At 38.5% G+C, this 27,740-nt stretch overlaps 1 protein-coding gene across 2 annotated transcripts; it reads right to left on the bottom strand.

Annotated features, from left to right (window-relative positions):
• Positions 1-322: 322 nt before the first annotated feature.
• LOC149820886 (uncharacterized) lies at positions 323-20,889 on the bottom strand. 2 transcript variants are annotated; one of them, XM_089982854.1, is made up of 4 exons: positions 20,607-20,889; positions 20,114-20,438; positions 17,801-17,970; positions 323-1,906 (listed from the first exon to the last, which is right to left on the bottom strand). In XM_089982854.1, the coding sequence occupies exon 4, from the start codon at positions 1,901-1,903 to the stop codon at positions 908-910; it is 996 nt and encodes a 331-aa protein (XP_089838980.1). In that variant the 5' UTR covers positions 1,904-1,906; positions 17,801-17,970; positions 20,114-20,438; positions 20,607-20,889; the 3' UTR covers positions 323-907. The 2 variants fall into 2 exon arrangements, with proteins under 2 accessions (XP_089838980.1, XP_089838979.1); XM_089982853.1 differs by lacking the exon at positions 17,801-17,970.
• Between the last annotated feature and the right edge of the window lie 6,851 nt (positions 20,890-27,740).

Raw genomic sequence — 27,740 nt, 5'->3', positions numbered from 1 at the left:
GTACAAGTGATGGAAAAGAATATTTATTGCTCAGTTAGAAACTGCCATTATTTCAACTTATTATGGTTATTTTTGTCAACCAGATACCAGCAAAAAATGGCGTTTCTTCTTATTCTACCTTTTTTTTACTTGCTAAATTCAAATGTTCAGCTGTCCACTTTGTGCACTAGATTAGTTACACATACCGGCAAAGAACATATTTGAACATCTTACATAACTAACCTCCCAATCTCAAGAAATAAGTCAACACCGGCAACTACTAACATGGCAGCAAGCAGCAGCCATCAACTTTGTTCTTCCAAGCATAAACTAAAAAATGGCGTTTCTTCTTATTCTACCTTTTTTTTTACTTGCTAAATTCAAATGTTCAGCTGTCCACTTTGTGCACTAGATTAGTTACACATACCGGCAAAGAACATATTTGAACATCTTACATAACTAACCTCCCAATCTCAAGAAATAAGTCAACACCGGCAACTACTAACATGGCAGCAAGCAGCAGCCATCAACTTTGTTCTTCCAAGCATAAACTAAAAGATACACAGGCCTGTTTGTTTCATTCCCATGAAGTGATAAAAGGCTGAGCTCGCAGGAAAGATCAGTCCCTTCTCACATCGGAATGAAACAAACAGTAGCATGGAGGGATAGGAATGGGATGAGTTGATAACGTTTCCTTTCCCCCACAACTTTTGTCATTTTTCAGTCAGACCTCTCCATGAAAATATCCTCATCCCACCATCCATGCTGGCAGCTGCATGGGCCCTAAGCATAGGAAAAGTGCCATTTTCCATTCCTACCTCATGGGAATGAAACAAACAAGGCCCTCAACGCCCAGGTACACGAGAGAGAGAGAGAAATCAAACTCACGTGTCTATCTTTTTTCTCTCGACCACCATATTCATAAACTTCACACTCCGTGTAGAATTTTCCCATGAATTTCTCGCATCAGTAACTGAGCATCAGCGGCCAAGCGATTGCTCTCATGAACAATAGTGTCACAGAGTTCATGTTTTGGTGCTGGCTTTAGCAACTTGAGATCTGTGATATTTGTGGCCAAAGAAATTCCCTTGCACAGTTCCCTTGCAGGCATTACATGGCCCCACCAAAAATCAGCGAGGGCAGACTTGAGTTTCTGCCAGTATTGGCCATTTCTTTCTATTCTGAATAGACTGCTACCATTTGGGGTCCATACATAAAAGTCCATCCAGTTCTTATCCAGAATCTCCATCAACCCTTGCGCTTGAGGCATATAGTATGGCGGAACCCGTGACCATGGCAATGCTTTATCCACTTGTCCCTTAAAAAAAGGGCATTTGACTTCCAAAACACCACCATCAAGCAATCCGTAGAAGCTATGCGCAACAACTCCATCTGCGGAAGCAGCTAACCAATCATTGGCAGTATCATCCTTACTGTAGATTTTAAATTCAGGAAATGAGATGCAGTTTCCAGTGATCAGTTTGTACCGTTCAAGTGCAACCACTTCCTGGATGTTGCTCCAGCAAGTTGCAATATTGCCATGAAAAGGCTCAATCAGGCCAAGTTTCTCCAACCAGAGTTGAACTCTGCGTCCATGCCAAAACCCAACTGCCCCTCCAAAAGTGCTTGCAGTCAGCTTAGACTTCCTAAGTTCTTGCCAGTTTTTGAACCAATGTTGCCGGCCACTGGCATTGCTGGAATTGTTTGCATATCCTAGTATCTTAGGTGAGTGGCAGAAATGACAAACATCCCTCTGATATACAGGATGATTCTGACTGCTAATGAATTTTCTTGGTACAATGTTATTTGGGTTCATCAAAACTAGATCAGAAAAGTCACTATTTTTATCAAACCTAAGCAAATATCTGTAATCACAGTGTGCTTGTGTGCCCAAAAATCTTGGAGGACTAATATTTGGGGGCATAATCTGAAACAAAAGAAAAACCACATAAGTTCTCCAATGACAAAACCATTTAGCGATGGCAGAAAGTGATGAATAGTTATAGATATAATGCAATTTAAGCACGTCGTCACCAAGCCAGCAAGTGAAGACCATACCAAACCATGGTTGCCAGTTGAGGAAGCGGAAGCGGGAAGCGATACGGGAAGCGAGGCACTTTCAAAATTTTAAGAAGCGGGGAAGCGTGGGACCACTTAGGACCGATTCGGGAAGTGTCTCGGAAGCGACCTAGGAAGCGTCTCGGAAGCAACCCAGGAAGTGTCTCGGAAGCGAGGGGGAAGCAAAAAAAATAAAAATAAAAAATACAAAAAAATTTGAAAAAACAGGGGAAGCGAGGGGGAAGCGTGATGGGAAGCGCGCTTCCCATTAAAGGGAAACACGTCCCCCATTAAAGGGAAGCGCGCTTCCCAAAAAAGGGGGACGCTTCCCCCCCACGCTTCGGAAGCGCGACGTTTCGCGCTTCCGAAGCACGCTTCCCCTTTTAGCTAGGCGCTTCCGGTAACCCTGTACCAAACTAACATGCAAAAGGAGAGGCTGGGGGAGATTGGGTTGGGGAGAAAAGGAAGGAATGCAATTCTTGGCTTCTTAAAGCACATTTCATAAACAAATAATTGTTTATGCAAGTTGGATGGTGATAGCCTGCACCAAAAAAAGACCTCTCATATGAAAGATCAGAGAAGAGAGAGGGCTGAATGACAGCAACAGGAGAGGAAAAGGTAATAGACTGCCTCCTCTAGGTTGATCTCATTGCGTATAATAGGTTCTCAGTAAAGTACCATAAATACCTTAGCATACATTAATGCCATTATGTAACAGACCACATTTATAGAGATGTTAGATATTACAAAAATATTTTCAACATTAGAACTAACAACACCCCTTCAAGGATTTTAGTAAACAAATTTGTCATTTGCATAATCTCTAAATATAAATTTAGCCTAAAGCTCATTTTCAATCTTTTCTCGAGCAAAATGTTTGTCCAACTTTATGTTTTTAATCTTGTTATATTAAACCGGTCTAACAAATTTAAATTGTACTTTTATCTTGTTACTTTAAACTGGATTTGTAGATATTAAAATTGCACATTGTGTTCACCAAGTATTATGAGAAGATGTTGTCGATATAAACTTCTGCAATTACAAAGGCCATAGACCTATTCTAGGTCCAAATGTTGAATCTTCCAAATATGTGTTGCTTCTTGCTACTACATGAAACTAAATGTGACCCTAAATACAAGCAACATTCTAGTATAGAGTCTATAGAGAGTTGAATAGCAGAGAAATAGCTACATGAAAAGCCTCGGTGCACAAGTTATCTTTCAGCCCACGAGGATGCAATATAGCCAAGCTTGTCTCAAAGATGGGTCTATGTTTGCACTTGACACCCCGTATTTAATTGGGCAGGAGATTTTGTTTAGTTCTGCGATTTAATTAAAAGCACTGGAGGTATATTTACCAGTGTTGTGAGAGGCGTACGCCTCAGTACCTGAAGTGTACGCCTCAGAGGCGAGGCGCACGCTCAAGGTACTGAGGCGTGCTGTGATGCGCAAATTGCCCCTCATCAACCTCCAGAACCCCCTCCTTCATCCCCAAGTCTTCCTCCTCCGCCCGATTCGTCGGTTGTGCTAACCCCAAGTGTCGGTGGATCCACCGCCACGTGCCGGCCAGCTGCTCCACCGCCGCTCCCTGCCTCCCCTCCCACCGCTTCACTTTCATACCAGTTGTGAGAGGCGTACGCCTCAGAGGCGAAGCGCAGGCTCAACGCCTCGCTTCGCCTCATCGCATTTAACAACCTTGATATTTACCACAACCATTGCTTTCAGATGCACCAGCATGCATCAAGAAGTAATTCTCGATTTAGGCCTTGAAGCTTTAAATATGGAAACTGTGCACTTTTGCTTAATGAAGAAAATCCTGTGTACTGAGAAAAATCATCCACAAAAGTCTTAGGAAATAAGATTTAAAGTCACCTAGAGAAACTCCCCAAATATCTTAATGCACAAACTAAAGTGTAAATGAAGCTATTTCATTTATTCAACTAAACAGTATCAAATGACTTTTAAACACAAGAATATTTCAGCATTATCACAAGAATTATCTTCTTAGGACTGAAGGAATAAGTCATTTGAAGAAACAAAGTTTAACAGCCTCATCATAACGATATCAAAGTCGATAATGCCACAGCCCCCCTTGGACCTCTATTCTAACCATAAATATTGAAAAACTAAAATTGGTAATGAAGGACCAATAACACTACAAGAATTGACATAAAGATTTTCTTATCTTTCTACTACTGCAAATGCATGATTCATGCAGGGACCATTAACAACAGCAAGCAAAAGAGGAAACACCATGAGAATTAGATCAATGAGCTGGGGCACAAAAATTCTTCATAAAACAAGGCTTCCAAAGTATTTAGCTCAGAGGACCAGCGAGACAAAAGAGAGAGAATCATATGCCAACTTAAGACAATGAAAAGCTTGAAGCAAATTTGAAAGAGAAGTTAGCCCCTACTTCATCTTTAGCAACTACAGCCCATTGCTGTAGCTCATAGCCTATCTCTTCGTCTTCCTAAAACTTGGATTATTGATTCAAAGACCACAAATCATATAGCAGGAAAAAAAGGGGTATCGTATCTGAACACATTACCTCTCCTCCTAATGATCCAGCTAGACTTGCTAATGGATAAGCTATGTCACATAGGTGCGGATGCGGATGCGGATGCGGATGCGGAGATGCGGCACTTTAAAAAAACTTGGATGCAGGGGTGCGGGGAGGATATATATATAAACAGTTTTAAGTTAACACTGTATATTTGTGTGCATTTATGTATTTATATCTATAATATAGATAAAAATGCACTTGATTAGGGTTAACTGAATCTACTTTTGGATAGAAATGGACTTCAATGTGGTTGACTTCACCTAACACATAGGAAACTGTGTCCAAGTGTCGCACCCGCCTGGGTGCGGGTGCGACGTGGGTGAAGAGTCTATGTAACATAGTGGATAAGATATCTCAATTCTTAAAAAAGGAAGTACAAAGCCCCCTTGATTCTCCTTGTTGTGTGTATTTTCCAGTAGTACATAAATGGCTTGAAAACCAATGTCATGCTTGTTATCATGATAAAACGAACGAGTTTAGCAAGCATGGTATTGAACCTCATATTACATGTACCAATACTCAACATAATGAAGTTGCTGAGAGAAAGAATAGACATCTACTCAAGGCTATGCAAGCATTGTTGTTTACAAGTGATGTTCCAAAGATCAATTGGGGAGATGCTCTCTTAAACTTATCTTTATAATAGGATGCTCAACAATAGTCTTAATGGTTAAGTTCCTTTGGAAGTCTTAGACCTTGAAACCAAAGTGTTTCATATATCTTCTAGAGTTTTTTTTTGCCTTGCTATGTTCATGTTTTTCCCACAACCTAGGAATAAAGATGTTCCTAGGGCAGTAAGATATACCTTCTTAGTGTACTCTTCCTTACAAAAGGGATAAAAATGCTATGATTGTAAAACCCAGTTTTTTAACAAAAAAAAATTGGATCGGACCCGGGTCGACCGAATCCAACCCGTGCCCAGCCCCTCGAAAACCCCTTTTTCAGAGGGGCTGGCAGCCCACGGCAGGGGGGTTTCTCCGGCGACACAGGGGGTGGGCCCTGTGTGCGCCCCCTCCCTATAAAAAGGTGAGAGGGGAAAGGGGAGGGCCTACGAGCCTCCCCCGACCCCCCCGACTCGCTCTCTCATCTCTCCCCTCTGTCTCTGCTCTCTCTCCCCCCGACTCCATCCCTCGCTCTCCACTCCGGCGAGCTTCCTTCACGGCAGCCACTCCCCGGCAACCTCCCTTCCCTCGGCAGACCAGGTAAGCCCCCTTCTCCTCTCGTTTTCCCCCCCCCCCCTCTTTTCTTCCTCTGGTTCGCCGGAAGGCCGGCGGCCCCTGCCGAGCCTTCCTCCTCCCTTTTTTCGTCAGGCAAGGGGCTCCGCCCCCTTGCTTTCCTCTTTGTAGCAGGCAGGGGGCTCCGCCCCCTTTGCCCTCATCTTTTTAGCAGGCAGGGGGTGGGCTCCGCCCCCTGCCCTTTTCACTTTTCCGGCAGGGGCCATGGCCCCTGCCCTTCCCATCGTGTAGGGTCCGATGGCCCCTACCCTTTCCTTAAGAAAGGAAGCAGGGGCCTTCGGCCCCTGCCTCACCTCTTGGAAACCCAGTAGGGGCCGATGGCCCCTGCCCCTCCCTTGACCGACAGGGGCCATTGGCCCCTGCCACCTCTCCTGATAAGCCGCATGGGGTGGGGGGGGGGGGGGGGGCTTGGCCCCCGCACTCCCCCTCTTTTCCTTAAAACCCAGCAAGGGCCTCCTAAGGCCCTTGCCCCTCCTTTTGAAGACTCGACAGGGGCCAAAGGCCCCTGCCCCTCTTACTGTTATCACGGCAGGGCTCCTTTAGATATCTGGCAGGGGCCATCGGCCCCTGCACCTATCTCCTTTAACGGCATGGGTCATTGGACCCTACCCCGTTCTTTTTCGTAACTGTAGGGGTCGATGACCCCTGCATTAAGTTGCGGAGAAACCGAGTTTTCTCCCTATCTTTATTCGTTTTATGCATGCTAAACAACGTACTTTTGCAGTGTTACGCAACGGAGCCCGTTCACGCCCCGCGAACTAAACCGACGATCACCTACGTTCGTAGACGGCTTCATTCTCGCAATACCCCAAGGTAGGAGAAGTTGCACAAGGACTTAAATAATTAAATCAAGCTTAAATAATTAAAGATCGAAAGGACTTAATGATATATTTATATACATATACGTATATAAGTACACTTTTAAATCAAGGACGCGGTTTCACGATCCTTGTCCTTTGCTTTTGCATTTCCTATTTCTGTTTGTCGTCGCGCTTTGCGCCTAGGCTTTTGTTCTAGCAATTACTACTTACTGTCTTTTAATTCAAGGACGCGGTTTCGCGATCCTTGTCCTTTGCTTTCGCATTTCCTATTTCAGTTTGTCGTCGCGCTTTGCGCCCAGGCTTTTGCTTTCGTATTTACTACTTACTGTCTTTTAATTCAAAGACGCGGTTTCGCGATCCTTGTCCTTTGCTTTTGCATTTCCTGTTTTCGTTTGCCGTCGCGCTTCGCGCCCAGGCTCTTGTTTTTCACATTATTGTCTTTCGTTTTTGCCTTGCCATCGACTCAGCGTATTCGGGAGGAATACCTATTCCACTATTTTTACCCGATATGTTTTCGGAAAACCCTTGATCTGGGGCAAGATCAAGTTGTTGGGTGATGGGTTCATTTGTGAAGCCCATTTACCAAAACCAGTGTCGTGACTTACATAGCACCCAAACACTGCGTCATCGGATGTTAGATTCGAGAAAATCACATGCCATATGTTGGCAAGTTGTGTGTCGTTTCGAAAGATTTGAAATGTTAAAATAGCTTTTTAAAAAACATTATATCTCTGCGAAACACACCCCCGAGGCTCCTATTAAGGACCTATATTTCTTTCCTCATAAGTGTACTCTTGAACATGCGAGGCATGTTAGTACTACGACGATTGGATGAGAGGGTCTTATGACCTCGATTAGTGCCTTGTGCACGTTGTTGAAAACACATATAAAAAAAATAATAGGATCGCCTTCATAGGCAAGATGCTCATTTTGGTCTAATAGACCAAAGCATGAAGAATGAGGCAACGGCTAAGAAACTCCGTCGCGCTCGATTCAACCTGGCTTCGTCAAGAGAGAGGACGAAGGGTACCAACTCATTTGGACAGACCATTTATGGCTTTTTACGGGCGAAAGACCCGTCTTCCCCAGTCATCGAAGGTTAGGGGGGATTGGGGCTACAATAGTTAGCCTAACACTTCTGCAGAAGTTGGATGCATCCCTATCAGGCCTTGGGGACTTACTCTCTCGACCATCGGTCGTCTCCATAGGAATAGGATTCAGTCAGACAACCGAGGTATTTAAAAATACTTAACATAATGAACACTCGGCTTGGACTCGACTGTTTCGACTCACGTGTCATGTATGTACCCGCATGACCGGTTAACAAGTAATAACTAAATTGAGCATGCTCACTTTTCATTTTGTTGTTACTTAGCTTGTTTCTTCAGTCTATCTGCTTAGTTTGCTCGTTACTACCTGTTGCATCAATTATTCATGCCTAATTTAGTTCTTTCTGTCTTTGTGCTCTCCTACTAGTTTTTCGCAAAACTAACCCATTTCATGGGTACATGTGACGAATAGGTACATTAGGCGATGGCGCGACTGCGAGATGATTTAAGGATCCACTGTTTCTACTCGTAGTTCTTCTCCTAGACATTTTTGGTTTTTGATACGGTTTTCCCTTGAGGAAATCCAAATTTTGTACAAACTTGATACTCTCTTTAAATAGAAGAAATGGTTTCCTAAGTATTATTGCAGATCGTCCATGGTAAATCTTTGTTTTCTCGCGAACGTGCCCAAGGTTGTCAAACCTGTCCTTTTTCTTTTAAAGAAATTGTTTCCGCTAATTTTAAAAACAAACTCTGTAAAGAAATGAATTTTTCAACTATTTCAAAGAAATTATAAGGTTCGAAATTTTGGGGCGTTACAATGATCCCATAAATAGAAAAAGATATGCTAGATGTCATATCTTTTGAGTTAAAACCTACTTTCGGGTCTGGCAGAGTTGTTTACGAGTTTTGGTCCCATCGAATGCAGAGCATCTGAACCATTCCACACTTTACGAGGAGCAAGAGGAGGATCCACTAATGATTACCCGAAAAGATCCAACCCAATTTGACCCATTTGGGTTCAAATGGATCTTGAGGGCATGTTGGTAATTTTTTCATAAATTTCTGAAAATTCTGATTTTCACATGTTCCTATTTTGTGATTTTCGGAACCTAGAACAATACTATAATGCTTTTATTTATTTATTTTTTATAGGAGCCAGATTCTACGAATCCAGATAGTTTTAGTCAGAGTTACCAGAAGCTTCTTAGATAGGTGGGAAGCTCGCTTCCCGGAAACTCGCTTCGGAAGCACGATACTCCACGCTTCCGAAACTTGATGAGAACCTCTTTCCCTGTTTCACTGTTCACAATTTCCCGTTTGTCAGCCTGTTGTCGCTGAAGTAATTACCCTGCTGCTATATATATATATATATATATATATATATATTTGTGCAGAAATCTGACTTTTATCAATTGCAGTTTGACATCATCACTTGTTCTAATTGTTGCATGAAATTTCTGTCAACTGAATCTGTCCCTAGTGTGACCTGTTGAAACTGATACATATATACTTGTGCAAGTTCCGTTACCTGCAGCATAGTGTAACGTTGTTGTTAACAGCATGTTTGGGCGTTGAATGTTAGGACTGTTATTGTGTTTAAAAGGTTTGCTGTATTCAAGTTTCAAACGAGAACTTTTGTTATTCTAGCTGTGTCGCGTTGTGGCATTCTTACACGCAAGCGAACAGCAACAGTTTCTGTCATCAGCTGGGGCATCATCCACGCCTGGACACTGAGTTTTGGCCCGGTCCTGCTGACCCTGTTCAGCGTCAGCCAGTACCTCCTCAAGCCCCTGAGAAGCTTGGCTGAATTTTACCTCTTTGAAATTGTACCTGAACCGTGTCGTTCCCATCCCGGTACCGAATCCTGCCATTTTCTGAACTGAAATCCTTAAAATTCTGTCAACTGAAATTCTGGAAATTTTGCGCATCATTAGTAGGGATGGCAGTAGACCGGGGGGGAAACGGGGCCCGTCCCTCCTCGTCCTGTTTGGACCGGGGATGGAGGTTAAAATCAAAACCTCTGTGGGGATGGAGGCAGGGATAGACTTACTCTTGCCCCCGCCCCGTCCCCAATCCCCATTAAGGAAATTATTATTATACTCTTATACATATTATAAAATCTTATATATATATATATATTCCTAACCCTAACATAAAACTCTTTCTCAAATGTCTCCTCTCTCCTTCCTCTAACGAGCGGCATGAGATACCATTTCTCTCCTCTCCTTCTTCTAACGGTTTAATCGTTTTCGCATCGTACACTTGGCATGTATGCGCATTCGCAAGACCAACCTCCCGTAGTCGGGTCGTGGCTGCACCATTTTGGTATCAGAGCCCTAGGCTAGGGTTCATTCCTTAGAGAGATCCTGTGTGGTTCGTCATGGCTTGGCAACGAGATGAACGTAGTGGTGGTGACTACGTTGATGATTCCAAGGGTAGGAGTCACAAGTACGTTCTAGGTCATCAAGTTGATGACTTGACTTGTAGGATTCGTGGGTTAGGGGAAGAACGAGCACAAAATCAAGCATGAATCAAATGATATGAGTGCCAATTAGGGCGAAATGGTAGAACACTCTTCGTAGGATCGCACGAATCCTACAAACATGGCCAATATGATTTAGATAATGAGTTTGATATCCATACTCGTACCCATTAGAGTCGATCCCATGAAATTTCTAGAAGAACCAACTGGGAATCCGGGATCAAATTTGAAATCTCTGAATTTAACGGAACTAACTATTAAGTGTTGTGAAATAGGCTGGACCAGTTTGGGTCTGATCCAGACCCAAACTGTGTTTTGCGTGTTTGACGTCCTTGCAGTGTCATTCTTGTAATATTGTGTTTGCTACCAAATTGTTTTGTAACATATGTATAAATATCAACAATCAGGTCACGTATGATTTAAAAAAATGTGAACCTTTTGCAGCTCATAACGCCCTATCGTCTTCCTCTTCTTCTACCTTCTTTTCTTCTTGCTCCTATTGCATATCGGGTCTGATGGAAACTCAAGATCTAACATGGTATCAGAGCAAGGTTGGATCTAGGGCTTGGTATTGTTTTCAAAAGGTATGAACACAGAGGTTAATGTCTGCTTTTAATCAAGAAATACTCTTCCTTCATCGTTTCTTGGTTTTTCTTCTCTTCTCAAATTTGTGTTATCGTATTATTTTCTTAAATAAGATCTCTTCTTCTCATCTCCACCTTTTCTTGAAAGTGTTGCCGTGTTCTCATCTGAAACACACCCTTTTTCTTAAAAAATTTATTCTTCCTTCATCGTTTCTTGATTTTCTCTTCTCTTTTGAAATATGTTCACGTGTCTATAAGATCCATCGTATACACATCTTAAAACACGAGTTTCTTGAATCGTCATCGTATCCCAAGAAAAACTTGTGATCCTTCATCTTAGAATCATGATTTCTTCAATTTTGTTTTCTTATTCTCTCATCTAAAAACTGATTCTTGATAAGTCTGAAAACATGATTTTATCGTGATCTCCGTATAACGATCTTTTCTTAAAGGTCTATTAATGCTAATCGATTGCGGCATGTTCAAATGATCTGGTTCATGAACATTAAAGTGATATCTTGAATATTCATGTGATCTGATCTCTGTTGAATAAAAAAAAGACAATAGATTAATTGCAGTTGCATATCCGAATTCGGTTGTAACAGGTTCACTTGCTTCTTTCTTCGAGTATTTTCCACTTCATATTCACGTATCCCGTAATCATAGATTCTTTTTCAACTCAGTCCGGTCTCTCCTCAAACTTCCTTAGCCAGCTTGTCTCTGAGAAATTAAATAATTCAAATTTCCTGACTTGAAAAAGACAAATAGTTCCTTTTATCAGGAACCAAGATCTCTTTGGTCACCTGGATGGATCAATTCTAGCCCCACCAGAGTTCATCGCAAAGGAGGAAATAGACGCACAAGGAGATGCATCTACTAAACTTGTTTGAAACCTGGATTATGTCTCTTGGATGAAGAAAGATCAGGTATTAATCGCATACATCACATCTACCTTGTCTCAGGAAGTGCTAGTTGCTATTCCCGATGACTGCACTGCGTTGGAATTGTGGAACAGATTGACGCAGACATATTCTCAGATATCTGAAGCCAGAGTTTTATTTCTCAAGCGTGAATTCCAGCTTCTCAAAAAGGGCAGCCTACCCAACATGGAATATTTGAACAAGATAAAGACCATTACAGATCAACTTGCCATTATTGGATGTGAAGTGACGAACAAGGATAAAGTACAACAAACATTGAATGGTTTGGGCCCAGATTATCATGTCTTGGTGACATCATTGTTGTGCTTGCCCATTCTTCCCACATTTGAGGACCTCCGGGCAAAACTTTCATAATATGAAATGTCGTTGAAAGGTATTGCTGAAGATTCTGGCACTCAATATGATTCTCAAGATGTTTTAGCTACTGTGTTCTCTTTTGGTCGTGGTTGAGGAGGAAATAGCTTCAGAGGAGGAAGAGGTCGTGGTAGATTTGTCGGTCCAGGTTTGCTTCCCATACCCAATATGTCGTTCAATTCCAATGTGAGGAACCAAAATCAAAGAGTTGTTTCAACATGTTACCTGTGCAATAAAAATGGACATATTAAAGCAAATTGCTGGTTTAATCCTCAAAATAAAGGAAAGTTGCAAAACACTGAGAGCAAGGAAGATAATGTTACCAAAACCGATGGGGAGGTGAAACAACTTTTGCTGGCAACATTGTTTGGCCTGCACTTGAAGCAGAATGATCAAGGATTGTGATATGTTGATTCATGAGCAGTGACCCATGTTACGGGGGATGTTGGTAAGCTCTCAAGCTCGATTTCTTACTTTGGTAAAAATAGTATTGTCACTAGAGATAGATCTCACCATCATATTTCTCATATTGGAGATGCAATCATTCCCTTGTCAAAATCATCTCTCAATTTGTCAAATGTTGTTCATGCTCCTAACATCAAAAAGAATATTATTTGTGTCTAAACTTGTTGATGATACACATGCTTATGTTGAATTTACTCCCTCTTCTGTGCGTGTCAAACGAGGGAGACATTCGCTGAAGGGGAGCGACAAGACAATATGTACATCTTCAAGGAAGATCCATTTGCGCATACCAGTTCTGTCTTGAAGCCACCATTGAAGTCTAAGTCTTTTCAGTCTGAGTTATCTGTGTCAGGTCCTGAGTATGTTTTTCGTCTTTCCAAATATAATAAGCCAAGTCTTTGGCATGATCGTCTTGGTCACTGCAGTCATTCCTTTCTTGAGCAACTTGTTTCAAGAAAATTAATTCCTAAATCAAGTTTAACTCTTGATGAAAATAATAAAAAGTGCTCAAGTTGTCAAATGTGTAAGAGTCATGTACTTCCTTTTGATTCTATAAATAAAACAGCTTCAAGACCTTTTGAAATTGTTTATTCAGATGTTTGGGGTCCTGCACCCGTTTATTCCCCTTCTGGCAGCAGATATAATCTCATCTTTATTAACAGTTACTCTCGTTATACTTGGATATTCTTTATGAAGCATAAGTTTGAAACTTTTCACATATTTCGCAACTTTCATGCCTTTGTTCAAAACCATTTCTCTACCAATATTCTGCATCTTCATTGTGATGGAGATGGTGAGTATACATCGAAGGGTTTTATTGATTTTCTCCAAAGTAATGGAATAAAGTGTAATACCCGTGAATTTTATCAAATAAATAAACTTGAAATTTATGTACTTAAGCTGGAACGAGGATATTTTTGTTGTTTTTGTTATTCATATTCAGATCTCAGATATTTTGTTGGGATCTTCAATATCGGACCCATATCGGCTCTTCGATATTCTATTTGGATCTTAGATATCATGTCACTAAATTTGATATTTAATAATAGATTGTGGTCAAATGGATCGGATCTCTGGTATTGGATCCTTAATATCATGATCGAATTTGATATTGGATCCAGGATGAATGGAGTGGATCCGCGAAGTTTAATTAAATGTTTCTTGTTTGTCTAAGCTTAATGTTGCTGAAGTAATTACTCTTCTGCTATATAATATATATATATATATATGTGCAGAAATCTGATTTTTATCCCCTGCAGTTTGACGTCATCACTTGTTTTAATTGTTGCCTGAAATTTCTGTCAACTGAAACTGTTCCTAGTGTGCCCTGTTGAAACTGATATATATATATATATATATATAGATATATATATATATATATATATATATGTGTGTGTGTGTGTGTGTGTGTGTGTGTGTGCAAATTCCATTACCTGCAGCATAGTGTAACTTTGTTGTTAACAGCATGCTTGGGCGTTGAATGTTAGGGCTGTTATTGTGTTTAAAAGGTTTGCTGTATTTAAGTTTCAAATGAGAACTTTTGTTATTCTACCTGTGTCTCGTTGTGGCGTTCTTACACGCATGCGAACAGCGACAGCCAGTTGCTGTTGCCCAGTTTGTGTCATCAGCTGGGGCGTCACCCATGCCTGGACGCTGAGTTCTGGCCCCCACTGACTCTGTTCAGTGTCAGCCAGTACTTCCTCGAGCCCCCGCGAAGCTTGGCTGAGTTTTACATCTTTCAAATTGTACCTGAACCGTGTCATTCCCGATACTGAATCCTGCCATTTTCTGAACTGAAATCCTTAAAATTTTCTGTCAACTGAAATTCTGAAAATTTTGTAAATCATTAGTTTACATTATTCGCTGATCACCTGATTCACATGTTGCGCAAACTGATTACCCGAGTGCTCAAGAACACGTGGAGTGAGTGCTTGCTAAATTTCCATTGTTCGTATAAATCCATACATATATATATATATATATATATATAAATCCCAAACTGAAATTGCTTATACAAATAGTATATATATACCATCGTTGCCTTAGGTATTTCCTCTACGTATTCCATATACGTATAATATATATACATAAGTCACCGGGCAACTTCTAAAAGTCTTCCAGGGTCAAAACGACCTGATTACAGCCCTTTAAGAGGATCCAAAACCACTGATTTGCTTACAATCAACAAAATCCCCAAATCTGGACCCTTCTAGGTGCGCTTTTCAGAAATACTTGAAAAAATCACAGAAATTTCAAATCTCCACCAAATAACCTGATTCTTGTTTGGGTCAGCTTCTAAAATCAAGATCAATCTAAAGGTTACCTCAAGGGAGATATATCTGCCACTCGTGAACCCAATGATGACATCAGCAGCATGCTTCCCAAGACAGAATATCGATGACCAAGATGGAGTCCCTACCTCTGGTCTTGACTCCCACGATCCTCTAAAAGCTTTCAATAGGCTCTGATACCATGTTGAAATTATACAAAGAAAGTAGAGAAAGAGAGATTAAGGTTAGAGGAGAGAACAAAAATATTCTATTCAATCCTAGTCGTGAAAGAGAGACCTTTACAAATAAAGGGGTCGACCCCCTTAAGACTTCAAAAGGTAAAAAGGCTAAAATGTCTAGTATATCCCTTCTTTATAGGGTATGTACATATTAGTCTAATAGGTTACTTTACATACTTTTATACCTTTATGATACACTATATTACACAAACTTTTAATAGGTAACACGGCCATATATATATATATATATATATATATATATATATATATATATATATATATATATATATATATATATATATATATATATATATATATATATACATAAATACAAAATAAACTGAATATAATCTAAATATATATGCTATATCTAAAATATATATTATATACTGAAAATATAAAGTATATAAACCGAAAATATAATTATAAATTACAAATTATAAACTAAATACAAACTTGTATGTACGGAGGATAAAATGGCACAAGTGTGGGGAACGAAGGGCAAAATGGAGTGTCAGGGTGCCAAAGCATCCAAGGAATCTTTTCAAGGGTCAGGTCTAGATCCATTTCACGGTGAAGATAATCATAAAGCCCTGCTTCCACTCCTATGGTCATAAACTTCCCATAACCTTAAGAAAAGGTGAAATAATGTGTACCTCTTATCTCACAAGGCAGTTTGTATCCTATGCTTGTACTTATAAATCCCACCACATGTTTGTGGCCAACTCTAAATTGAATCTCATCCCAAAGAATGAAGATGAGGCATTGCAAAATCCAAAGTTGAGAGATGCATTGTTGTTGGAAATGAAAGCACTGGAAAGAAATGATACCTAAGAAGTTGTTCATTTAGCTCTAGGAAAAGCCTATGGGATGCAAATGGGTATACACTTGAAAATTTAAGGCAGATGGCTCAATTGGAAAATACAAAGTTAGATTTGTAGCCAAAGCGTTGTAGCCAATCATGCAACATTGACTATCATGAGACATTTACTCCAATTGCATTATTAGTGTCAATAAGATTCATCGCAAGTCTTGCAACTCATAAGAGATGGACTTTATGGTAATTGAATGTAAAAATGCCTTTATTCGTGGTACTTTAAATGAAGATATATACGACTTTTCCAACTGGCTTGAGATTTTAGAGAAGAAAGGAAAGGTAAGGAAGCTAAGGAAGGCTACATACAGTTTGAAACAATCCTCACTGGCATAGTTTGAAACATTCAGTTTGGTTATAAAAGAAGTGTTAGTGATCATACTTTGTTTGTAAAGAAGAATGAAAAAACTTCCATTGTAATTGTGTATGTAGATGATATTGTTATTATAGGTGATGAACGTAAAGAACTCACAAGAATAAAGATGTTTCTCCATGAAGTGTTTGACATCAAAGATCTTAGACAACTTGATTATTTTCTGGGAATTGAAGTATTGAAGTTGAAGAAGGGAATCTCCTTGTCATAGAGAAATGTTGGTTGGCTTACACCCTATAGAAACTATTTACTTGAGATTGTCCCTTGGCGCGTAGGTCTTGACACAAGGTTAGAAATCTATCTCTTCTAGAGTGGTAACTGATGACTCACGCCACCCGGAAAGAGGCCTTCTTCGCCTTCCACCTATGCTACGCAAGAAAGGCCCATAGTGAATCCCAGGGAATAGTAAAGCTTCAAAGAGTCTTTTTGTCTAGGTGCAGGTAGTCCACATCTATCTCACTATCACCAAACAAAACATAGCCTATGTTGTTGTAGTTAGTCAGTTCTATGCATGCCAGCATTCTTGCTCACATGAATGTGGTACATTTCACTGAAGGTACCCGAAACAAAGCTAAAGGGATATTGTATGCCAAACATGGACATTATGATATTGAGGTATATATCGATTTAGGTATGGCTTTTTTATTATTTATCTAGTATATCTTTTTTGTTATGCAGGTGGGTAATTTTATCTTTCACCCTGCATGAACAATTCTGTTTTATCTTCTTTGTCTCAAGGGTATTTTTATCCAGAGAAAATGTATCTATGTACATAACTAGGCAAGGTTGTAAAAAGTATATTGTAACCTATATTGGCCAGGTACAAAATAAGATATGTATTGTATCATAAAAATGCATTTTTTAATAAAATCCAAAAAATAAAAAAATCAAGAATAATTCTAAAAAATTCATACTACAAGAAATAATGATAAATTGCATAAGATAAGACCATAATATCACATATCAAACAATTATGAGCTGCATAAGACATCAAACATCCAATAATCAAGATAATTATCTCACAAGAAAAATGTAAAATATGAAATAATATGCATATTTAACAATGAAACTAAGAAAATAAGTCACAAGATCCATAATAGTGTGTGCTTACATAAACAAAAACAAAATCAAAATCACAAAGTGTTTTTCAATACTAAATTTTTTTACATAATCAAGTCTTTTTAAAATTCAAACAAAAACGAACTAAATATTGTCAATTGTGATTAGCATCATTCATCTTCTTATTCTTGCATGAAATCACCTCCAAATCACTCTCAAACCCTTCAAGAATGAGTATGAACTGGCCCTAAGAGGCCTTACATGTTCAAAAAAATAAAAAAAATAAGTGCAACTTAAATTGCACTAGTTGCATATTAGGGTGTATTATAAGATACAACCAATACAAGTACAATACACACCTTTATTGAGATATGGGTGCATATCATATCCTGTTACCTAACAAATATAATATGTTTGTAGCATATCATACAATATGCTACGATACTTACAACATTGTAACTAGGGATTGATTGAATGAGAAAAGTTTTTTTTCCCAAATACTGTCGATGAGGACCCTCCTCCTCTTCCACTATCTTCTTATTCTTCTTCCTCTTCACTTCAAATTTGTGCACACTATTTCTCACCAATACTACACAAGACAGTTACAAAAGTGTAGCTCCTAACATATTAAGACAAGTATCATGTTAAATAAATATAATATTCTAAAAATCAAAACAATTTACAAAAAACAATAAGGAAACAAGCAGTCAAAGTCCATATAATAAAGGCATATATAAGTCAAATACCAACAAATGCATCCATGGAAGGTGTACAATACAGGAAGGAACCATAGCACAAACTAATAAAAACATACAGTTAGGTATTGCTACTTGACTCCAATATTAGTTATCTTCTTAGTTTATCAACTAAATCAGAAGGATTGCATCATTTTTAAATAGAGTGACCTATTGAATGGTTCTTTCAAAAGCAAGGTTGTTCTACTGAACACGCAAGTGGTAGTAAAGTTTATACTCATCACTATATCACTTGCACCACTAGTGCTAGTAAATTCTCATTCATATGCCATGGATTGAGTATCACAACTTTGCACAATGCCTTGCACCAAGATTAGATCAAGGTGTCTCTGACCTAGATTAAGATCTGAATCACTCCAGCTAAAATCAACTGATTTTACATAAGCATTATGAAACTTGAGAATTTTACTTGATAAAAAAGGTTTGAATTTCATACCAAATAATACTAAGATACAGAAAGAATGACCTAGAGCCAAACCTAGTGGGTTCAAACCAAGCCCAACCCATTGCCAAAACTACTCATTCACTTCCTCTTACGATTGCGGCTTTTTTTTATCTGTAAATGTTTTCAAACATATCATTCATGCCTTCTATGTCACATAGGTGTGGATGCAAGTGCAAGGGCAAGACACGGCAATTTCAAAAAACTCGGTTGCGGAGGTATATATATATATATATATATATATATATATATATATATATATATATATATATATATTCCATGGAATGCATTTACAACTAAACACAATTATTATTATTTTTTTTAAGTTTTTAAGTTATTTTAAACTTGAACACTTTTAAACCTAGTTAACATAGGCGTGGGTGCAAACGGGTGCTTTTGAAGGTGCAAAAGCACCAATGTCACATAGCATGCCTTATGATGAACTGGCCAAAGGATTGATGTTATGCCTTCTTTTTCACGTTCTATATACAATTGTGGCAACAAGAAATGGTTTATGAACGATCAGCATATACCTCCCTCTTGTTGACATCGTGGAGTCTCTCTCTTCTTTGAGTAATAGATAGCTACCGAATACCTTTGACTATAGCAGTCCATGTAAGCATATCTCTTAGAGGGATTTCACTAAACACATCCTATGTATTATTAGTCACTCTCAAATCAAAACTATATGCTATCTTTTCCTCCCTAAAATCATCATGTCGCAACCTCCTCTTTTCCTACCATTTCATTGACAGCTCGACCCTATGTCTCTATAGCCATCTAAAGGTAATTCATAGGGATTGACTTTCGAGCCCCTCTCCTTCCTATGCCCCCTCCATTACACCCAACACAATTCATCCCGCACTTTGCAAACCCAACATTATGTTTTCCACTCAATGGCACATCCTAATCCTATTATGCCAAATCCCATGAGTGTCACCCCTTGCGTAAGCAGAGACTCCCTGGGGTCGAGGGCTAAGCCCTCAGAGTTTTACACCGATATGGACAGAGACCGGCAGGCTGAGCCAGCACGGCTAGGTCTCTGCAACTGGGGCGGTTTCTTCAAGTAAGAATAAAAAAAATCCTATTATGCCAACAAATTTGGTCTGCAATAGTTTACCGTTATGTTTCTTTTTCTTTTTAATTTTATAATGGCCAAATAAGGAGTTCGACCCCCTCATTTGCCCATGCTATATAAATGCACACAAAGCATGAAGCATGTGCCTCACTTTGAATTTCACAAAGAACCTTAATTTTTTCATGCACGTATGGATATCAAATAGGTCAAGAGGATGAAGATTGAAAGTTCCAAGCGTTACTCTCTTTTCAACAACTCCAAAAAGCTAGAGATCTCTAATAAAGAGCCACATGAGGTGGGAATTCAACGATTTCAGGTCTTCTCATCAACATCATGGCATCCACATGCCCAACTAAAGGTTCTCTAAATCGCATGCAAGGCCACAAAATCATCACGAAACTAACAAATGCCGCAAGACAAACAGTAGAAACCAAGAAAGATATAGGCAAAACAATCAATGATGTTTTTTTTTTGAAGCAGAACTGACCGCAACTTGAGCACCTCGCTTGGCATCTGATGCGTGCAGGAGAAACCAAACCATTCATTGTGACGTAGAAGACGACCTTTTGGCGATCGGGTGATCCAACTATTGGCAGGTTATCCAAGGCTTAGAAGCCAAAATACCCAGACAAAACCAATCGGAACAAGATGGCGGTGCCCTAGAGAAAGGACCCAGATACGCTAAACCTCCAATAATCTCATCCCATCGCATCTCCCTCTTTGAGCCGTCTTAGAATCTCGACTAGTTGCTTGTCGTTGTCAACAAAGCAATCACCCTCCATCAATCTGATCATCCTTCCTGACCAACTTTGCTGCAAACAAAAAACCCAAATAACAATCCAGGGGAAATCCTAATCTTCACCGGTAAGAAAGGAGAAAATCTCTTATTCCCAAAGATGAAATGCACGAAAAGGAAAAGAGCAAATAAGAAATCAAAACCCACAATGGAATATCAAGGGTCGGGCCGAACGAGAGATTACCAGAAGACGCCATCTGTGCGGGAGCTCATGGAATCGCCGTCACCTGTAATCCAAGTGGAAGGACAGCCTTCGCCTTCCACACATGTATAGTAGTCCTTTTTCTTTATAATTTTTGGTCGCTACCAACCATTTCACGACGTGCGTCGCACAAAGCGACCACCAACCAGAGGAAGAAAACCAGGGATGGATGGAGGCGCTGCCTGTCAGCAAGCGAAGCCGAGCCCCGATCTCTAGGTTGTGTGCAAAGCTTTGGTTGTTCGGTTCGTTTACGCAATCACCAGATTTGAGCTCGACGACAACCTTGTCCCCATAGCCAACGTCCAAAAGTTTAAGCCTTCCGAGTTTTACCTCAAATTTTAACATCATGTGCGCGCTTAGCTCTTTTGAAGCAGTGGTCAGATTTGGTCATGTTACACAACTCTCCAAGAACACTACCCATATGGGCACAACCTTAGTTTTACTGGTTTTTAGTAATCAAGAAAACTGGGTTTTGCCGAATGATTGGTTTTAGGCATTTCATCATCCAAACGGCACCACCTCAGTTTTACCGGATTTTAGTAATCGAGGAAACTTTGTATCTCAAAGATGGAGTCAAATGGTGGGTGATCAAGTGCAGCAGCACACCGAATGTGTGCAATCACGTTGCACCCGATCTTACCTCGTCCATTTGGTTCTGGCTGTTGCAAAAAGTCCCGTTTGGACGATGAATTGCCTAAAACCAAGCTTTCAGCAAACTAGCTTTCCTGATTACTAAAATCCAGTAAAACATGGTTTTTAGTTAAGCTCTGTTGGGGAGCTAGTGTTGGAGGGATTTGCACGGGGTTAAAGGAAATACAAAAACTGGACTTCAAGAAAAATGGATATTAAAAGAGTTATGGATTCCCTCCTTTGTTTGGAAGCATAAGTAACTCTTTCAAGACTCCTCATTATTTACCATGTTTGGTTGTAGGTGAGCGTAATTGTAATTAGAGATGGGCAATGAGGGGTAGCCCGACTGGGCCTAAAAATTAGGTCTAAGTTTGACTTGAATCGAGCCAAAACAGACTAGGCTGCAGGCCAGCTTGACCCGTGACCAGTATATATATATATATATATATATATATATATATATATATATATATATATATATATATATATATAAGAACTGAACATATTAGGCTCCCTTTTTTAGTTAGGTCTTGCTAGGACCCATAAGTTTGAAGTGTTTTATGATAGATATGAACCGTTAGAAGTGTTTCTGATGCTCGATTTAGTAGGAATCAACTCTTGGATCATGTTTTATTGACAAAAAAATATATCTTTATGGGACAAAAAAATTTGATGCCATTATAGCCATTGATTTTTAGATCACCAAAAAAAAACTGTATACTTGTCAGATTAGGGCAATCCAAAAGTTGCTTTCCACTAAACAAAACCTATAGATCACATCTATGGTGTTATATGTGAGAAAAAATATTAAAAACTATGATTTTTTAAGGGGCCTAACGAGAAAAGGGGACCTAAGGAGATTATTACTCTCTCTCTCTCTCTATATATATATATATATAATGTGCATATACATATATATTATAAAAAAAATTGAGTATAATGTACGGTAAAAATGATGTATTTTTTCTAAAAAAAACATAATTTGCCAAATTTTGCTCGATGACCAAAACCGCAAATAGCCAACTTTGTTATAACCTTTTTACACTTTGCATATGTGAAACTCACGAAGTTCACGCGATATATCTCTCTACTCGTTGGGTATCGCAAACTCTCACTTAAAAGGATGTTTGCATGTTTTCATTGTAGTCCTTAAGAAGCACACAAAAAATTATGTTATTATTGAAGACTTTTCCGTTAATCATAAAATCATAAATACTATAATAAATTTGCATATTTTATACCAAAATCATGAAAAACTATGTGAACATCATTTTTCCTTTCTTTAATCATCAATTAAATGTATGTTCATACCTATTTTTTTGCAGTATTCACGAAGCATGCAAAAACAAGCTTTGTAAACCTCCTTATGATCATAAAATTCGTAAACACCTTACAAAATTACATATATCTTGTAGCTATAAACTGCAACGTTCTTTCATGTTTGTGGTTGTCTGAGGTATAAAAAGTGATTGTTCGTAGCTCAGCGTTATTTTTGAATTTTATAGGGTTTCTTTGTGGTTCCTAACTTGTTTGATCTTTCATAAAAATATTTGATGACTTTTTTATGACTATTTTCGGCCACTCATCAGCGACACTTCATCGTTGTATTTTGACGAGGTTGTGACATCATTCTAGTTCAAAAGGTGAGTTTCATATAAACAATATATGTAACACCCTAGATTTTTTAATAAATTTGTAAGAAATAAAGACGAAATTCATGCTTCATGTTTTGTTTCAATTTCAATTTGGAGTTGGATAATTTCAATTTTTGTATCTAGATCTAGAAATGGACCTTGGATATTGAAATTATGATCTATGGGGTGGGACACCCATTGGATCTAGATCCAATTGGATTATAGAGTCCAAGTAGAAGGACTCAAGCCAAGCAAAGTCAATCCCAAGGTGGGACGTCTACTTTCTTTTTTCCTCTTACTTATCTAATTAGCTAGGTTGACTTCTTAATTAATTAAAAATCCTAATTGTTTTCTTATTTCATTAGAAATCCTAATTTGCTAGGATTCATAGTTGGTCTTTCCATTAAATTAAGAGAGCTAATTAGCTAAGACTTTTAAAGGGTTTTCTTATTAATTGAGAGATCATATAAGGAAGGATTATATAAAGTGAGGCTTCTACCTTCTTTCTCTCACGCACCTATGTATTTTATTAACCTCATTGAACTAAAGAATATGCAACCTCATACCGAGGTCCCACTAGAGTGATCCGTAACTGAGAGAAACTCTCAATGGTCACGCGCGAAATCGATTCCCACTCTACAGAGATTTTGGGCCTACCACCTAGGATACATGGTAGTATGGCCCCCCTACGACCGAAGACCAGAAGATGTTATCACTCTTCAAAACAACTCAACGGTCACCCAGTCATGTGTACCCCCAATATCTCCAAAGTGAGCCCCAGTCCAAAGGACCTACTTTGAATGGGTCACGAGTGTTATGTAATTATTAGGTTCATAAAATAAATTACGTGTGCTCACAACACACGCACCAGGGCTCACCAGCCCAATCTCTCCACTGGAGATTCCATAAGCAAGTCTATTTTGACCCATCCAGATTACACAGTTAACATTGTGAGCTCAGCCTCCACGAGGCAATTATGTGATTATTTACATAGATATTTTTTTTGTCTCTGGTGCATCACAAGCACCCATAGGTTCTACCGAACCCTGGCTCACACTTGAGTCACACACCCATACACATGCTTATATCACACATCATTATCACCATATCATATGTCCACATGCATAAATAAAGACTACAACCACATGCAATTCATGATCATACTTAAGCAAGCAACAACAGGTATAACAAATTACTTTACACTAATTATGCCTTATGATATTCAATGTTCATTAACATTCATATTACATGAATTGTTATAAATCAAGAATAACATAGAATACATTCAGTTTGCATGCATATCAATTCCAAATTTCAAGATAAACATCAATAATCATGCTGCATAATGAAAATTATACTTAAGTATACATACATGTCATAATATGTAAATTTGAATCCTTGTTAACCCATTTTTGTAAAACCTATCAAAAATCACAAAAACTGAATTACACTCTCCCCATTTTATTGGGATTGCCCACATATCTAAAGAACGTACTTCAAGAAATAAAAGTAAAAATTTCATTATAATAAAATCAAGAAAATTCATGGACTAAACCTTATTCAGAAAAAATACAAGATAGATCCTGTCAACTATAGAAATTTATCCTGATTTGAAAATTTTCTCGAGGTCTACAGAAAAATCTTTTGACAAAACCCTTTATTACAGGATCTTTTTATACCTATTACCTATCACATAGATTTTTTTTAGTTTATTTTGATCAGTCTTGGTTGGGTCTTTAAAACCAACAAAAATGTGGGTCGGAACAGTCCTGCAGATAAGACAAAAAATATGTGCTCTGTTTCAAAGAATGTTTTGACCTCAATAATAATCTAAACAAGGCGAAGCAAGATCTAAATTCAAGCCATGGATGTGTAGAAGACTCTAATATTTTTATTTTTATTTATTGATTTTGTTTTCATAATGATATCATTTTTTTCTTAAATAGGTTACAATAAAAAATGAGGACAGAAAAGCCAAGATTTAAACTCATGCAAGATCCATAAAGCAAGAACAAGACTCAAGGTAAAAATCTATACAATCATGATTTTTTATACTTTAAACATATTTACAATATCATATAACACATATTTGCTCAGATTCATGCTAATCTTGCTACAATAATAGCATACATCATCCAAGAATCACAAAACCTTTAAGAAATATCTCAAATAAGATTACATCTATGCAAGAATCATAAGAAATCCTAAATAATCATGAAAACATGGATTTTTTATACAATAACATGTCGTTTAATCATGCCAAATATAAAATAATCCATCATGCAAGCTCAAATCAACTTTCTTTATCCAAAGCATCAAAACCGTAAAAACGTTTTTGCCAAAACCTTCTTTAAAATGATTATTCACATACAGGAACATGTATTCAAGCATATAACGATTTTTCAGAACTTATAAAACTTATATTTCGTTAATATAACCTAAGATTAATATATTAAACATGCTGGAACAAATAAGATCTAGCAAAGAACAAGAAAGAAACTTTCCCCAAATCATTTTTCACAAAAAGATGCCCAAAAATCATCCTGTTTCAAAAATTATTTTTTCTTTTTTATTCTATGGTAACAAAGATCCATAAAAATGTGTTCTCTAGATTGAAAATCAGTCTTAGAGAGGTGTTTTAAGGTTTGATCCATCATTGGTTCAGATCTATAAATTATCCTATGCATATTTCATGTGTTTGAAAAAATTGATGTCTACGCGATTGATATACCTACCTTAATCAGATTCTCAAACATAGATCGATCTTCATTCCCATCTTAGATCCTTAGAAGAGCTTCAATGGCTGCTGAAAAAGTTTCAAGAAAGAAGAAAGAAGAAAGAAGAAAGAAGAAAGAAGAAGAAAGAATAGAAAAGAAGAAGAAGAAAAAGAAGAAGAAGAAGAAATAGACATCTCTCTCTCTTTTTTAGTATTATTATAAAACCCACCAGGGGGCGTCCCCTCCTTAGAGTACAACCCTAACATTTTTTTAGCTAGACTGATCCCTAAGAGCCCTATTCCAAAGATATTTTAATTAACCTCTTAATTAATTTAATTGACTTCTATTTTTGGTTTAATTAACCTAATTAGTTATGGATCCACTATTAGGGGTGTCTCACCCTCTCTAGAGCTCTCTAGGGTTTAAAGACCCTCCTAATGACGTCTCTAGAACCTAGAGTGGATCACACTTGGGTCTAAATCTGAAAATGATCCGGATCCAAAAAATCAATCCAAATCTAAAATCTGATCCAGATCCAATCCCCAATTAGGTTGGGTCTAAGAACCAAATAAAAAGATCCAAATCCAAAACCAAATTAAAGATTTATATCCGAACATAAAATTCAAATCAACACTGGATCCAAACTCAAGTTTAGATCTGAACCTAATACATCCAAGATCCAAATAACCCTGAGTCACCCATGAACCCCTGGGAGCTACCCTAACCGTATCTAGCACCCTACTGGGTTGGGCGTGACCCCTCTGAGCCTCCCATGGACCCTAGTTTGAGTCCAAAATACCGCTTAGTCAACTTAGACTTTCGAATTTCACCAAAATTAAAAACTGATTTTAACAAGAATTTAAAAGTTAAATTAAAGCAAAATTGCAAAGGTTATATTCTACCCCCCTTAAAGAAATTTTGTCTGTAAAATTTATACTTACTCAAATAGGTAAGGGCATATCTCTTTCATGCTGGCCTCAGGCTTCCACGTACACTCCTCAATACCATGGTGTTGCCAATGTACCTTTACTAAGATAACGGTCTTCGATCTCAGCACTTTCTCCTTATGGTCCATGATCTCTACTAGGTGCTCATATGTAGACAAGTCTTTCTACACCTCAACATCTTTATACTGAATCACATGTGATGGGTTTGGTACGTACTTCCTTAACATTGACACATGAAACACATCATGAATCTTCTCATACTGGGGTGGTAACTCTACCTTATATTTGTTGTGCCTACCTTCTCTAAAACCTTAAATGATCCTACAAATCTGGGACTGAGCTTCCCTTTCTTTTCAAACCTGAACACACTCTTGGCAGGAGAAATCCATAAAAAAACAAAATCTTCAACCTCGAATGTGAGCTCTCAACGTCGACGATATGTATAACTCTTCTATCTACTCTGAGTCGTCCAAAGTTTGTCATGAATCTTGCGCACCTGCTCAGTGTAGTACTCTATCACTATTGGTGTATCTAGAGTATGCACACCAACCTCATCCCAATATACTGGTAACCTGCACGACCATCCATATAATGCCTCATATGGTGTTATGCCAATACTTGCATGGTAGCTATTGTTGTAGGCAAACTCTGCCAATACAACATGCTTATCCCACTCACATTTTCAATCTAAAGCACAAGCTCTTAGTATATCCTCTAGAGTCTGAATCATCTTCTCCGGCTAACCATCTGCTTGAGGATGAAAGGTCATATTAAACTTCAACTGAGACCTTAAAGCCTTCTGTAATTGTTTCTAAAACTTTAACATAAAATGCAGGTCTCGATATGAGATGATCGATAGAGGTACTCCATAAAGTCGTACGATCTCTTGCACATACAATTCTGCCAAACTCTCCAAAAATTGGTTAGTCCTTATCAGAAGAAAATGGGCCGACTTAGAGAGTCGACCCACAATCATCCAAATTGTGTTCTTACCCTTGCAGGTTCTTGGTAGACCAACAACAAAATCCATTGTGATAGCTTCTCACTTCTATTGAGAGATTTCAATCTACTGCAATAAACCATCAGGTCTCTGATGTTCTATCTTCACCTGCTGACAAGTCAAGCACTTCAAAACATACTTCGCTATGTCCCTCTTCATTTTGCTCCACTAGTAATTCCTCTGCAAGT

This window comes from Nuphar pumila, chromosome 12 (assembly GCF_984573655.1).
Source record: "Nuphar pumila chromosome 12, dmNupPumi1.hap1.1, whole genome shotgun sequence".
Classification (NCBI taxonomy): Eukaryota; Viridiplantae; Streptophyta; class Magnoliopsida; order Nymphaeales; family Nymphaeaceae; genus Nuphar; species Nuphar pumila.
This window is presented reverse-complemented; position numbering and strand designations above follow the sequence as displayed.